The 13,346-nt window shown below is 50.6% G+C and overlaps 1 protein-coding gene and 1 long non-coding RNA gene across 13 annotated transcripts in view; both read right to left on the reverse strand.

Moving 5' to 3' along the window:
* The window catches only part of CCDC12 (coiled-coil domain containing 12), a 76,338-nt gene that overhangs the window by 44,244 nt on the left and 18,748 nt on the right, over window positions 1-13,346 (reverse strand). For 5 of the 12 annotated variants that reach the window (XM_077992552.1, XM_077992547.1, XM_077992551.1 and 2 more), the window contains one exon: window positions 10,324-10,530. In XM_077992552.1, the coding sequence (XP_077848678.1) occupies window positions 10,324-10,458 (135 nt within the window). In that variant the 5' untranslated portion in view covers window positions 10,459-10,530. Of the gene's footprint in view, window positions 1-10,045; window positions 10,217-10,323; window positions 10,531-11,428; window positions 11,598-11,864; window positions 12,017-12,229; window positions 12,423-13,346 lie in introns of those variants that run through there. The other 7 variants (XM_077992550.1, XM_077992546.1, XM_077992541.1 and 4 more) reach the window with 4 other exon arrangements.
* Window positions 2,956-9,203, reverse strand: LOC144339149 (uncharacterized). Its single transcript, XR_013413871.1, has 3 exons — window positions 7,947-9,203; window positions 7,104-7,359; window positions 2,956-3,004 (listed from the first exon to the last, which is right to left on the reverse strand). It is a non-coding gene; the product is annotated as an uncharacterized LOC144339149 (long non-coding RNA).

The raw sequence follows: 13,346 nt of genomic DNA on the forward strand, positions 1-13,346 counted from the left end.
AACCCTGTGTATGTGCACTGCCTCATACCTGGGCTCCTGTAGCTGCCTCCTACCTCCACACACAGTCAGCCAAGGGCAGGGCACAGCATGTCAGCTTTGCTCAGGTCTCCAATGGTTCCCCATCACCCTTAGACTGAGGTCCAGCCTTGGTGGTCTGCAAGGCCCCCCTCTAACTAGCCCGGTCTCCCAGGCCCTCTCCACCCTCATCCCTCTTCCATACCTCCCACTGTTCACTCTGCTCCTACTCCTCAAACATGCCAAGCTAGTCTTGCTCAGCTTGGAATGCTCTTCCCTAGATCTTGGCATCTCACCCCCCACCCATCTCAGAACTCCCAGGTGGTACTCTTCCCAGCCTGGGCAGCTGCACAGCCTCTCCCCCAACACACACACCACATTCCCAAGTTCCTGGGACACATAAACAGGGACATCAGGTTCCTTGTTTCTAAGTATCCCCACTCCTTCCACAGAAGCCCCTTAGGCAAGGAGGAAGTCTTGTTCATAGCTGTATCCCCAGGGCCTGCCATACAGCTGGTACTCAATAAATACTTATTAGTGGCTAGCTGCAGAGTTCCTGCAATGAGCATGGGCAGCTAAGGTTCCGGGGGGAAAAAAAGTATTGTTCCAATGAGAGAATGTCAGGGACTGATCAGATGTCCAGAAAAATGCATCAGAATCACCTGGGGAACTTTAAGAATGCATGAATTTATAGGCTATATACCAAGACCACAATAGGTCTGAGGTAGGGCCAGAAAAAAGGACTGCAAATTGTCTCTCAAGACAACCGGACGAACAGGTAGGTCTGAGAAACTCTGATAAATCCAACACCATCACATGAACATATTGAGGGCCTCAGAAGGAAATGCTGGCTCACCACAGATGTGTGTTGGGAATTCCAAATCTTCCACCCAGAAGAGTCTCGCTCTCACTGCCTCTACAACCTTGGAGTCTGAGAGCTTGGGCAGAAAAGGTGGGTCCTTAGGAAGAACGGGCACTCGCACTCCACCTCGGCTGTGGCTCTGCAAATCCATTTTCTTCTTAATCTAACACTTTGCAAAAAATTAGGGCTAGGATGAGTAAAGCCAGGGTGCAGGAGAAGGACCTCTTTGCTTCCACTGGAACGGGGGCCTGTTCCACCCACTGCCACCCAGTGGAGAAGGCTAGAAGACCACCTGGATGTCCCCACTTACAAGAAGGTAAGGAAGAAAGGACAGGCATCCACGTTTATAAAAGGCCTGTGTGCAAGATCTTGAGCTAGACACTTCATAGACCATCTTTCTCTGTTCTCCTAGCTACTGATGAGTTCAGAAGCTGTATCTCGATTTTATAGACAAGAGAGAGGTTCAGATTTTTCAAGGCTTGCTCTGAGTCCCATAGATGTGATTAATGGAGCAGAGGTTTAAATCAGATCTGTCTCCAAAGTCCATTATCTCCACTCCATCACTCAGCCTCCACCTGACAGCCTGGTTACAGTTTATATGTGATGGGTGGAGGCTCCTTCCCGGGGGGTACTTATTCCCAAGCACCTGGGGGTGAGAAGCGTAGAGTGATAGAAGGCCAGAGCCTAAGGGACAATCTAGGGTCAGCAACAACTCAAAGCATGACTGTGGGACATTCCTTCAGCCCAGGGTTTCCTGGTCTATCAGACAGGGATGAACCAACACATCCTGCTTCAAAGTTCTGCTTCAGGGATGGAACACAATTCTGCCACAATTGCCACGCAAATGTTATGACTGCCAACCTGCCAAAGGCTGTCAAACAGGAGGCAGTGATCGCCTTGGCTGACTTTGCAACCCGACTGCTGGGCCTGGGGATGTGGCCACGTGGGATGGAGATAGAGGCAACTTCTTGAGACATGATCAGGACATGGACAAGTCTGACTCCTCACCCAGCACACTAGGCTCTCACCCACTGCCTCTGTTCCTCCAGCAAGACTTGCTAGCCCCTCCCTCTGGTTCCCTCTTTTATCCCCTCCAACCTGGCCAGGGACCCTCCCTAGTACCCCCAAGTCAGAGAGTACCAGTGCATGCCCTCTACCTTGGCATTGCTCCCACTCTGCACTGTGCATTTTGTTCTGTTTGCTTTTTTTTTTTTTTGAGTCGGAATCTCACTCTGTCGCCCAGGCTGGAGTGCAATGGCACAATCTCTGGCTCAATACAACCTCCGCTTCCCGGGTTCAAGCAATTCTTCTGCGTCGGCCTCCCGAGTAGCTGGGATTACAGGTATCTGCCACCACGCCCGGCTAATTTTTTTTGTGTGTTTTTAGTAGAGACACGGTTTCATCATATTGGCCAGGCTGGTCTCAAACTCCTGACCTCGTGATCCGCCCACCTCGGCCTCCCAAAGTGCTGGGATTACAGGCCTGAGCCACCGCGCCCGGCTCCTTTCTGTTTGTTTTTTAGTCCTCCCACCTCAGCCTCCCAAATAGCTGGGACTGCAGGTGCAGGCCACCATGCCCGGGTAATTTTATTTTTATTTGTAGAGATGGGGTCTTGTTATGTTGCCCATGCTGGTCTTGAACTCCTGAGCTCAAGTGATCTGCCCACCTTGGCCTCCCAAAGTGCTGGGATTACAGGCGTGAGTCACCACACCCGGCCCGCACTCCCATTTCTTGAGTGTGTAAATCACAACTATACCACTCTGAATCACCAGCACTTAACTCCACAGGGTACATACACAGATGGCCCCAAATCAGCATCTGATGGAGATACCAGCCATGAAGATGGCCAACTTCCAAGCCCTCTGCCCAGCTTTGGGCTCCCAAGGCTGATCTGATGGTCATCTGGGTTTCCACCTGCCCCTTCACTCTCAACAACTGGAGCTCAGGTACAGACACAGCTTCTTGTAAGTCAGGCTGAAGGGAGCAAGTCCTCCAGAGATGCACCATCCAATAAGGCAATCACGAGTCAAGTGTGGCTGTTTAAATGTGAACTAAGATTAAATGTCACAGTAGCCACATTTCTTTTTTTTTTTTTTTTTGAGACAGGATCTCACAGTGTTGCCCAGGCTGGAGTGCAGTGACACGATCTCAGCTCATTGCAACCTCTGCCCCTGCCAGGCTGAAGTGATTCTCCTCCCTCAATCTCCCAAGCAGCTGGAACTACAGGTGCACGACACCATTCCAGGTTAATTTTTTGTATTTTCTGTGGAGATGGGGATTTGTCATATTGCCCAGGCTGGTCTCAAACTCCTGGGTCATATTGCCCAGGCTGGTGTCGAACTCCTGGACTCAAGTGATCCTCCTGCCTCCACCTCCCAAAATGCTGGGATTATAGCAAGCTTGTACAACCCACAGCCCAAGTCCCAGGACTGCTTCGAATGCAGCCCAACACAAATTTGTAAACTTTCTTAAAACATCAGGAGATATTTTTTGTTTTTTTTTTTTAAGTTCATCAGTTGTTGTTAGTGTTAGTGTATTTTATGTGTGGCCCAAGACCATTCTTCTTCTTCCAGGGTGGCCCAGGGAAGATAAAAGATTGGACACCCCTGGATAATAGGCATGAGCTACTATGCCTGGCCAGTAGCCACATTTCAAGGGCTTGAAAGTCACAGGTGGCCCATGGCTACAGTACTAGACAGTGCACATTAGAACACTATCACTGCACAAAGTTCTACTGAGCAACACTGCTGCTCTAATCTCTAGAGCCAGGTGACAACCAGGAATTGCTGGTTGCCTGGAACCTGCAACCTGACAGCCAGATCTCAGTCCCAAGGGCTGGTCAGCCAGACAGCCAGTCTCCCTGTCTCAGGGCAGCAAGAGACAGCCCAATTCAGGGCAAATGCTCAGGAAAGCTGACAGCCAAGGGGCAAATGTTTATGCCAAGTTAATCACCCTTAGAGAGCCTCCATTTGGCTGCTGAGGAAGAGGTCAAAGGAGGACAGAGTGGCCTCACACTGCCCTACCCGACAGCACTGTAAAGAGATGCCAGAGTTTCATCCACACAGCCTTGAACTGTTCACCTACTCACCTAGCCTGGAACTTCTGGATGAGCATCAGGAAATGAGGTTCAAATACAATACAGAAAAGTGTGCCCAGGCTGGCTACCATCCCTGCTGGAAACCCTGGCTCTTGTAAAACTTGGCTACTAGAGTACCCCAGTCCAGCACTTTCAGACTGTAACCCTGCCCCAATCACTGCCAAGTGCTTGCTGTCAAACTCCCTGGAGCATCTCCATTCTTACCTCTATGCACCTGCATGTTCCCACCTCTAAAATGCTCCCTGGGAACACTCTTCTTTCCAGCTACCTCAATGACCTTCTCCCCACCTTCCACCCTCCATGGCTCAGCTCAAGTTCCACGCTGCCTTCCCATGAAGCTTCCCTAGGCTCTGCCTGGCCTTCCCCGAAAATGAACCCAGCAGTACTGTCTTTCCACCTGTCAACGGGAACGGGCTGACCTACAAGATGCTGCTTCAGGCAGTGCTGTGTCCTCTACAGAATCCCCTTCCCACAGCGGGTCTTGCATGGGCTGGAATCCAAGAGACATCACTTCCCCTCATCGGCTTTGGACATCCCAGCTTTTCTCAGCCTCTTGCCTTGCTCCCCTCACTAATAAGTGGCATCAAGTGGGCTGACCAGGAAGACTTTGTAAAACTACAGCTGCTTGACTACAACAAGCTTTGCATAGAATAACATACGGAAACATTGCAACCCCTAATCTTGTCTCTCTCCATCTGCCACAATCTCAGGACCCTGATTTGTCATAATATCAGTAAATTATGAGTTTATAGTCTGGTGAGAGTTAGGAAGAAAGATAAAACTGTGAGGAAAACCAACTGCATGCCTGAAATTCCTAAGGCCTCCAGCAAAACCATGCACACAGTAAAAACTCAACGAAGGACCTGCCACTGAGTGCTAGGAAACCAGCAAGATGCCATCCTCATGGGGCAGACAGGTGCTTGCCAAGTGCAGGCAGAGGAGATGCTCAATCCTGGAGTCTGTTGTCACATCAGAAACCTGAACTAAAAATGTGAAGCCACTTCCTCTCTGAGGGAGGGGACTCGAGGGGTTCTATGTGGCCACAGCAGGCAGTCATACTTCCTCCCCTGACTCCCCACTTAAAAGGTCCCGCAGAAAGGGCCATAGGCTGGAAAATCAACTAAAAGTTTAGACCCTTACCTGTTCTGTCCCCAGGCATTCACCTTAATAAAAAAAATCACTCAAAAAACTGTAGGGATTAAATATGACACTAAAAATACATGCAACAAAATAAAAAACAGATAAATTCAACTTCATCAAATTTTAAAGTCTTTGTGCAGCAAATGAGACTATCCACCAGGTGTGGTGGTTCACACCTGTAATCTCAACACTTTGGGAGGCCAAAGCAGGAGGACCGCTTGAGGCCAGGAGTTTGAGACCAGCTTGGGAAACACAGTGAGACCCCCATCTCTACAAAAAATTAATTTAAAAAAAAATGACACTACCAAGAGAATGAACAGAAAATCCAGAGAATGGGAAAAAAATATCACTAATCTCATCTCTAATAACGATTTAATATCCAGAATATATGAACAATTCAATGACAACTCAATAACAAGAAAAAGAGCCCAATTAAAAATATGGGCGGCTGGGCACGGTGGCTCACGCCTGTAATCTCAGCACTTTGGGAGGCCGAGGCAGGCAGATCACAAGGTCAAGAGATCGAGACCATCCTGGCTAACACAGTGAAACCCCGTCTCTATTAAAAATACAGGCCGGGCGCGGTGGCTCAAGCCTGTAATCCCAGCACTTTGGGAGGCCGAGACGGGCGGATCACGAGGTCAGGAGATCGAGACCATCCTGGCTAACACAATGAAACCCCGTCTCCACTAAAAATACAAAAAAATTAGCCGGGCGTGGTGGCGGCGCCTGTAGTCCCAGCTACTCGGGAGGCTGAGGCAGGAGAATGGCGGGAACCCGGGAGGCGGAGCTTGCAGTGAGCCGAGATCGCGCCACTGCACTCCAGCCTGGGCGACAGAGCGAGACTCCGCCTCAAAAAAAAAAAAAAAAAAAAAAAATACAAAAAATTAGCTGGGCACGGTGGTGGGCGCCTGTAGTCCCAGCTACTCGGGAGGCTGAGGCAGGAGAATGGTTTGAATCCGGGAGGCAGGGCTGGCAGTGAGCCGAGACCGCGCCACTGCACTCCAGCCTGGGCGACAGAGTGAGATTCCATCTCAAAAAAAAAAAAAAAAATGGGCAAAGGGAACCTGGATACTTCTTCAAAGAAAATATATATACAAATGGCAAACAAGCATATGAAAGAATGTTCAACATCACTCACCATTGGGGAAATGCAAATCAAAACCACAATGGGATATCATCATCTCACACCCATTAGGATGGCTATAATTAAAAAAGCAAAAAAAGAAGATGGCTGGGCTTGGTGGCTCACACTTGTAATCCTAGCATTTTTGGAGGCCAAGGCAGGAGGATCATTTGAACCCAGGAGTTCAAGACCGGCCTGGGGCAACACAGTGAGACTCCTGACTCCTTAAAAAAAAAAGAAAAGAAAATTAAAGAGAAGGAAATAATAACTGTTGGGGAGGATGTGGAGAAACTGGAAGCCTTGCACACTGCTGCTGGAATGTAAATGGTGCAGCCACCACTGAAAACACTATGGTGTTTCCTCAAAAAGCTAAACAGAGAATTATGATATGATCCGGCTGTTTTCCCTACACATAGTTACATTCCTCTCCCTGCTATATAAACCCTCAATTTTAGTTCGTCGAAAAGACAGATTTGAGACTGATCTCTCTTCTCACCTGACATCACCCGAATTAAAAAAAAAAAAAGGCCGGGTGTGGTGGCTCACACCTGTAATCCCAGCACTTTGGAAGGCTGAGGTGGGTGGATCACCTGAGATCAGGAGTTCAAGACCAGCCTGACCAACATGGTGAAACCCCGTCTCTACTAAAATACAAAAATTAGCAGGGCATGGCAGCATAATGCCAGCTACTGGGGAGGCTGAGGCAGGAGAATCACTTGAACCTGGGAGGTGGAAGTTGCAGTGAGCCAAGATCCTGGCATTGCACTCCAGCCTGGGCAACAAGAGCGAAACTCTGTCTCAAAAAAATATATATATATTAATCCCAGCTACTTGAGAGGCTGAGACAGCAGAATTGCTTGAACCCAGGAGGTGGAGATTGCAGTGAGCTGAGATTGCACCACTGCATTCCAGCCCGGGGAACAAGAGTGAAACTCCATTTCAAAAAAAAAAAAAATATTTACCATGTGATCCAGTAATTCCACTTCTGGCTACATACCCAAAAGAATTCAAAGCAGTAGATACTCAAACAGGTATCTGTAATCCCATGTTTTTTCTTTTTTTTTAGATGGAGTCTCGCTCTGTCGCCCAGGCTGGCATGAGTGGTGGGATCTTGGCTCACTGCAAGCTCCGCCTCCCGGGTTCATGCCATTCTCCTGCCTCAGCCTCCCAAGCAGCTGGGACTACAGGCACCCACCACCACGCCCGGCTAATTTTTTGTATTTTTAATAGTGACGGTGTCACTGTGTTAGCCAGGATGGTCTCAATCTCCTGACTTCGTGATCCGCCCACCTCAGCTTCCCAAAGTGCTGGGATTACAGGAGTGAGCCACCGCACCTGGCCTCGTACTCCCATGTTTATAGCAGCGTTATTCACAACAGGCAAAACATAGAAGCAACCCAACTAAACAAAATATGGTATACACAACGGAATATTATTCAGCCTTTAAAAAGGACTGAGATTGGCCGGGCGTGGTGGCTCAAGCCTGTAATCCCAGCACTTTGGGAGGCCGAGACGGGTGGATCACGAGGTCAGGAGATCGAGACCATCCTGGCTAACACGGTGAAACCCCATCTCTACTAAAAAATACAAAAAAACTAGCCGGGCGAGGTGGCGGGCGCCTGTAGTCCCAGCTACTCGGGAGGCTGAGGCAGGAGAATGGCGTGAACCCGGGAGGCGGAGCTTGCAGTGAGCCAAGATCCGGCCACTGCCCTCCAGCCTGGGCGACAGAGCGAGACTCCATCTCAAAAAAAAAAAAAAAAAGGACTGAGATTCTGACACATGGTACATGGATGAAGTATGAAGACATGCTAAGTAAAATAAGCCAGTCACAGTAGGATAAATACTGTATGATTTGATTATATGAGGTACCTAGAGTAGTCAAATTCAGAGATAGGAAGTAGAACAGTGATTGCCAGGGGCTGGGGAAAGGGGAAATGGAGAGTTATTGTTTAACAGGTACAGAGTTTGGGATGATGAAAATGTTCTGGACATTGAATTATACATTAAAAATGGTTAAAATGGTATATTGTATGTGTATTTTCCCACAATTTTAAAACACAGAAAAAATAACAATCAGGCCATATTTCCAGCCCTCTGAGAGAATCCCTCTTTAAAGGCCAGTTCTCCTGATGATCTAGCACGTCCTTCCCTGGCAATGGGCCTTGTGGATGCTATTTTGTCCTTTGCATTCCGACTTCAAACCTGGCCCCAATAACCTGAGCCCTAAATTCAAGCAAACAGCTCAGGTGGACTAGCCATTGTTTGAAAGGCTGAGGCTTGAGCTTCTCTGGGACAGGCAATTTAGGGGATGTCTGTTATGTTCGACAGGCAGCCAACAAAAGCAGAAGCCACTCTAGCCAGCTTTCACTCTCTATTACTTCCCTTTTCAGTTTCACACAGGACCCCAGACTGCCATGCAGTAAGGAAAACAGGGGTCACATTGTCCAACCTGTTTTTTCAGTTGGAAAGTGGGAAGTGCCCTCCCATCTCTGACAGGTCTAGCTGTTTAACATTCTTTGTACTTCATACACTGAAAGACACCGCTTTCACCCATCTGACAACAGAACCAACAACTATGGCCCTCACTGGTCTGTCTCTACAGCCCTTTCACACAGATTATCCCATCAGATCTCACAATAACCCAATGAGAACGAACGTGTAGGGACTGTCATTCCCCACTGGAGACATGAAGAAACCCGGACTCAGAGAGATGAAGCAACGTGTCCCAAGTCCAAGTAAAAAGCAAACTAGGGTTTGCACACAGGTAGTGAACTTCAGAATAATTCTTCCTCTCCATTACGTTGGAAAGATGAACAAAATAGAAATGGAACTTTTCATTTGGTGTTAAACGACAGCAAGGAAAACTGCTTTCGAATATGGCAACTAATAGGCTAGTAAGCCCATCCCTAAAGGAAGAACTAACGCCCTCTTCTTTTTTCCCTTTTTTTTTTTTTTCTTTTTTTGAGACCAGTCTCATTCTGTAACCTGGGCTGGAGTGCAGCGGCGCGATCTCGGCTCGCTGCAACCTCTGCCTCCCAGTTCAAGCGATCCTCCTGCCTCAGCCTCCCAAGTAACTGGGATTACAGGTGCCTGCCACCACACCTGGCTAATTTTTGTATTTTCAGTAGAACCGGGGTTTCACCATGTAGATCAGGCTGATCTCAAACTCCTGAACTCAGGTGATCCGCCCGCCTGGGCCTCCCAAAGTGCGGGACTACAGGCACGAGCCATTGTGCCCGGCCCTCGTTCCCAATTTCTAAAGCCCACCCTAAGTTACTAAGTTAGAAATAGATCTTTTCTTTCTTTTTTTTTTTTTTGAGACAAAGTCTCGCTCTGTCGCCCAGGCTGGAGTGCAGTGGCAGGATCTCGGCTCACTGCAAGCTCCGCCTCCTGGGTTCACGCCATTCTCCTGCCTCAGCCTCCCGAGTAGCTGGGACTACAGGCGCCAGCCACCACGCCCTGCTAATTTTTGTATTTTTAGTAGGGGCGGGGTTTCGCCGTGTTACCCAGGCTGGTCTCCAACTACTAACCTCAAATGATCCGCCTGCCTCGGCCTCCTAAAGTACTGGGATTACAGGCGTGAGCCACCGCGCCCGGCCTCTTTTTGATTTTTGCACGCAACGACTCCGGCTGTGTACCCATTGCTGTCACTTGCTGCCCTGTCCAAGGAGTGCTGCCGGACTGGGGAGTCTGTCTGACTCAGAATCGAAGGCAGGGGTTAAAGACCAGCTAGGCCATCGATAAACGGAACAAATCACGCCTAACCCAACAAGTATCCGAACCTACAGGCAACCTAGACACCTACACGAGCAACACTCGGGAAGCAGGAGTCAGATAGACTACGGATGGCTGACCACTGCCTTACCCACCCCCGCGCATGCGCGACGACCGCACCAGCGCCAGAGGATTCCCACGCCAAGCAGCCCCAGACATCGTGGGAGGGCGCCGTCTTCTTGCGCATGCGTTACCGCCCGCGCATGCGCGTCCTCGACAGCCGTCTTTCCTTATTAGCCCTCCGCTCTCCTCAAGCCCGACCCGGACCCCGAATCGCCTCAACGACGACCCTCACTCCACATTTCTCACCTTGCGGCCGGTTTTCTCCCGTAGGGCCTTCAGCCGTTCCTTTCGCCGCAACGCCTCTTCCTCTAGCCGGCCCACACCGGCCGTAGTCGCCTCCATCTTGCCCGCCGACGCCCCTCCCTTTCTCTCGTCTTGCATCGCGCAGGCCTAAGGACAGCGGATAAATGTCTCGCGGCCAATCCAAGGACGAGAATGAGAGACTGGAAGGTCCTGAAAGCCAATCAATGCGGGGGTATTATGGAAGAGCCCGCCCCGCCTCGCCCTGCCCCGCCCCACCCCGCCCTTATTCTTCCGGGCAACTTGCCTAGTGGGTGGGGAGCCAGCAAAAAAAAAAAAAAAAAAAAAAAAAAAAGCTAAGGCTCGATTTATCCAATGCTGATCAGTCAAAGAGCAGCAAGTGGAATTCAGACCCGAGAGAAGGTGAAAGGAGTGCGTCGATCGCTCCGGTTTTGCCTAAGCACTAATCACACTAATCACTCCATGCTGGCGTCTTGGAATGCCCTGACCCATCCTTGTCCACTTGACCTGACAAGGCTCGAATGCCTTCAGGAAACCTTCCCTGGGCCGGGCGCAGTGGCTTACGCCCGTAATCCCTGCACTTTGGGAGGCCGAGGCGGGCGGACCACGAGATCAGGAGATGGAGACCATCCTGGCCAACATGGTGAAACCCCGTCTCTACTAAAAATACAAAAATTAACTGGTCATGGTGGCGCGTGCCTGTAATCCCAGCTACTCAGGAGGCTGAGGCAGGAGAATCGCTTGAACCAGGGAGGCGGAGGTTGCAGTGAGCCAAGATCGTGCCACTGCACTCCAGCCTGGCGGCAGAGCAAGACTCCGTCTCAAAAAAAAAAAAAAAAAAAAGCCTTTCCTGACCCTCCACTTCAATCCCACCCTAATATAAGATATGCCTCACACCTCTACCGCTGTCAGTGGCTCCCCAGACTCACCTGACAAGTGCCCCTAAGCCCCTCTGTGACCACTCTCAGCTCAGACAAAAGCCTGTACAGTGAGGGACCTGACTGTATGGCTGTTTCCCTCTGGACTCAAAGATGATCCCCTCTCACTCCCATCCCCTCCTGCAGCAGCAACGTCCTCAGGGTCAAGTTACCTTTCCCGGGGAAGAGCAAACCCCAACCTGGGTCCAGTGGGCCTCAAGGACTGCCCCCAATCCCCAGCTTAGAAAGTCTTGGTTTGGCCTTGACTGCAAGTCACCACAAGATTCATGGCTCCCCAGCAGAAGCTGCCAGAGTCTTCTTTCCTGCATGAACTAGAGTGTCCTGATAACCGAGAGACCACTTCAGCTGAAGTCGAGATATTCTTTCAGTATGTGGGGGTCCCCAAAGCCACACACCCCCCCACTTGGGAATAGGAGACCATGCCTCCCCCTGCCTCCACTGCCAGGGGACAACTAGCCTCTTAGGCTGTTCCCTCCCTGAGGCCTCCCTTCCCAAGCTAGCTGCAGGTGGACATCCACTCTTCCCCTTCCAACTCCCTTCAGAGGCCCTTGGGCCACAGACCACAGGTCTAGCCCTCCCTTCACTAACCGTCTTGTCCTCACTAAGCCTTCTTTCCTGTAGTGGATGGGTTGCTCTGCCAAGGCCTGGCATGCAGGTTGGAGGTGCTCAGGAAACCCCAGCTCAGAGCTATGATGGATGGAGCAGGACAAAAGTCCAGACTGGAGGCATGGACCAAGAAGCTAGGAGAACAAAACAGGACAGGGTCTCTGTTCTCTTGGCCACCCAAGGCCTAGGAGTCTCCAGACTGGTCAACTCCTGGAACCAATAGCACCTCTCTGGGCCCAGCAAACTTCTCCCCAGCCCCAACAAAGGGCCTGATCCCTGGGGACCTGACCCACCAGGGGTTGGGTCCCTCCTACCATCATCCTGTGCCCCTTTCCCCATGCCCTCACCTCACAGTCTGGGCATGCCCAGGTGGTCCTCATTTGGCCAACCTGGGCCTCAGTTTCTCCATCTGTAAAACAGAGCTGGCCGGGTGCGGTGGCTCACACCTGTAATCCCAGCACTTTGGGAGGCCAAGGCGGGTGGATCATGAGGTCAGGAGATCCAAACCATCCTGGCTAACACGGTGGAACCCCGTCTCTACTAAAAATACAAAAAATTAGCTGGACCTGGTGGCACGCGCCTATAGTCCCAGTGACTCAGGAGGCTGAGGCAGAATGGTATGAACCCGGGAGGCGAACGTTGCAGTGAGCCGAGATCACGTCACTGCACTCCAGCCTGGGCGACAGTGTCTCAAAAACAAACAAACAAACAAAAAACAGAGCCATGAGGCACCCACCTCTTGAGGTTAAAGAAACAACATATGTGAAGCAAGTTCTGGGCCCTGGAGTTGGGGAGTGGGGGGAACCCCTCCACTGGAGCGTTTGGGAAGGCTTCCTGGAGAAGGGAGGGGGACCCGTGGGAACGGTCTAGGTCTAAGCCTCTCTGGGATCTGGGAGGGCACCGCGGCCCCGAAGGTATTTCAGGCTAGTCCTGCTGCTAACTTCCCACCATCACACTCCACAAACAGTTAGAGCTCAAAAGTTGCGTTTTGGTCTTCCCATAAAGCGACAGAGTAGCACCTGGCATTTGATAAGCGCTACAAGGGGTCGTCATGGTGGTAGTGGTGATTATTGGGGGGTGTGTGTGTGTGTGTGTGTGTGTGGCTTTTTTTTGTTTTTTTGTTTTGTTTTGTTTTGTTTTGAGACGGAGGCTCGCTCTGTCACCCAGGCTGGAGTGCAGTGGCCGGATCTCAGCTCACTGCAAGCTCCGCCTCCCGGGTTCACGCCATTCTCCTGCCTCAGCCTCCCGAGTAGCTGGGACTATAGGCGCGTGCCACCAGGTCCAGCTAATTTTTTGTATTTTTAGTAGAGACGGGGTTTCACTGTGTTAGCCAGGATGGTCTCGATCTCCTGACCTCGTGATCCGCCCGTCTCGGCCTCCCAAAGTGCTGGGATTACAGGCTTGAGCCACCGTTGTTTTTTTTTTTTTGAGACGGAGTCTCGCTCTGTGGCCCAGGCTGGTGTG

Source organism: Macaca mulatta, chromosome 2 (assembly GCF_049350105.2).
Source record: "Macaca mulatta isolate MMU2019108-1 chromosome 2, T2T-MMU8v2.0, whole genome shotgun sequence".
In the NCBI taxonomy this organism is placed as follows: Eukaryota; Metazoa; Chordata; class Mammalia; order Primates; family Cercopithecidae; genus Macaca; species Macaca mulatta.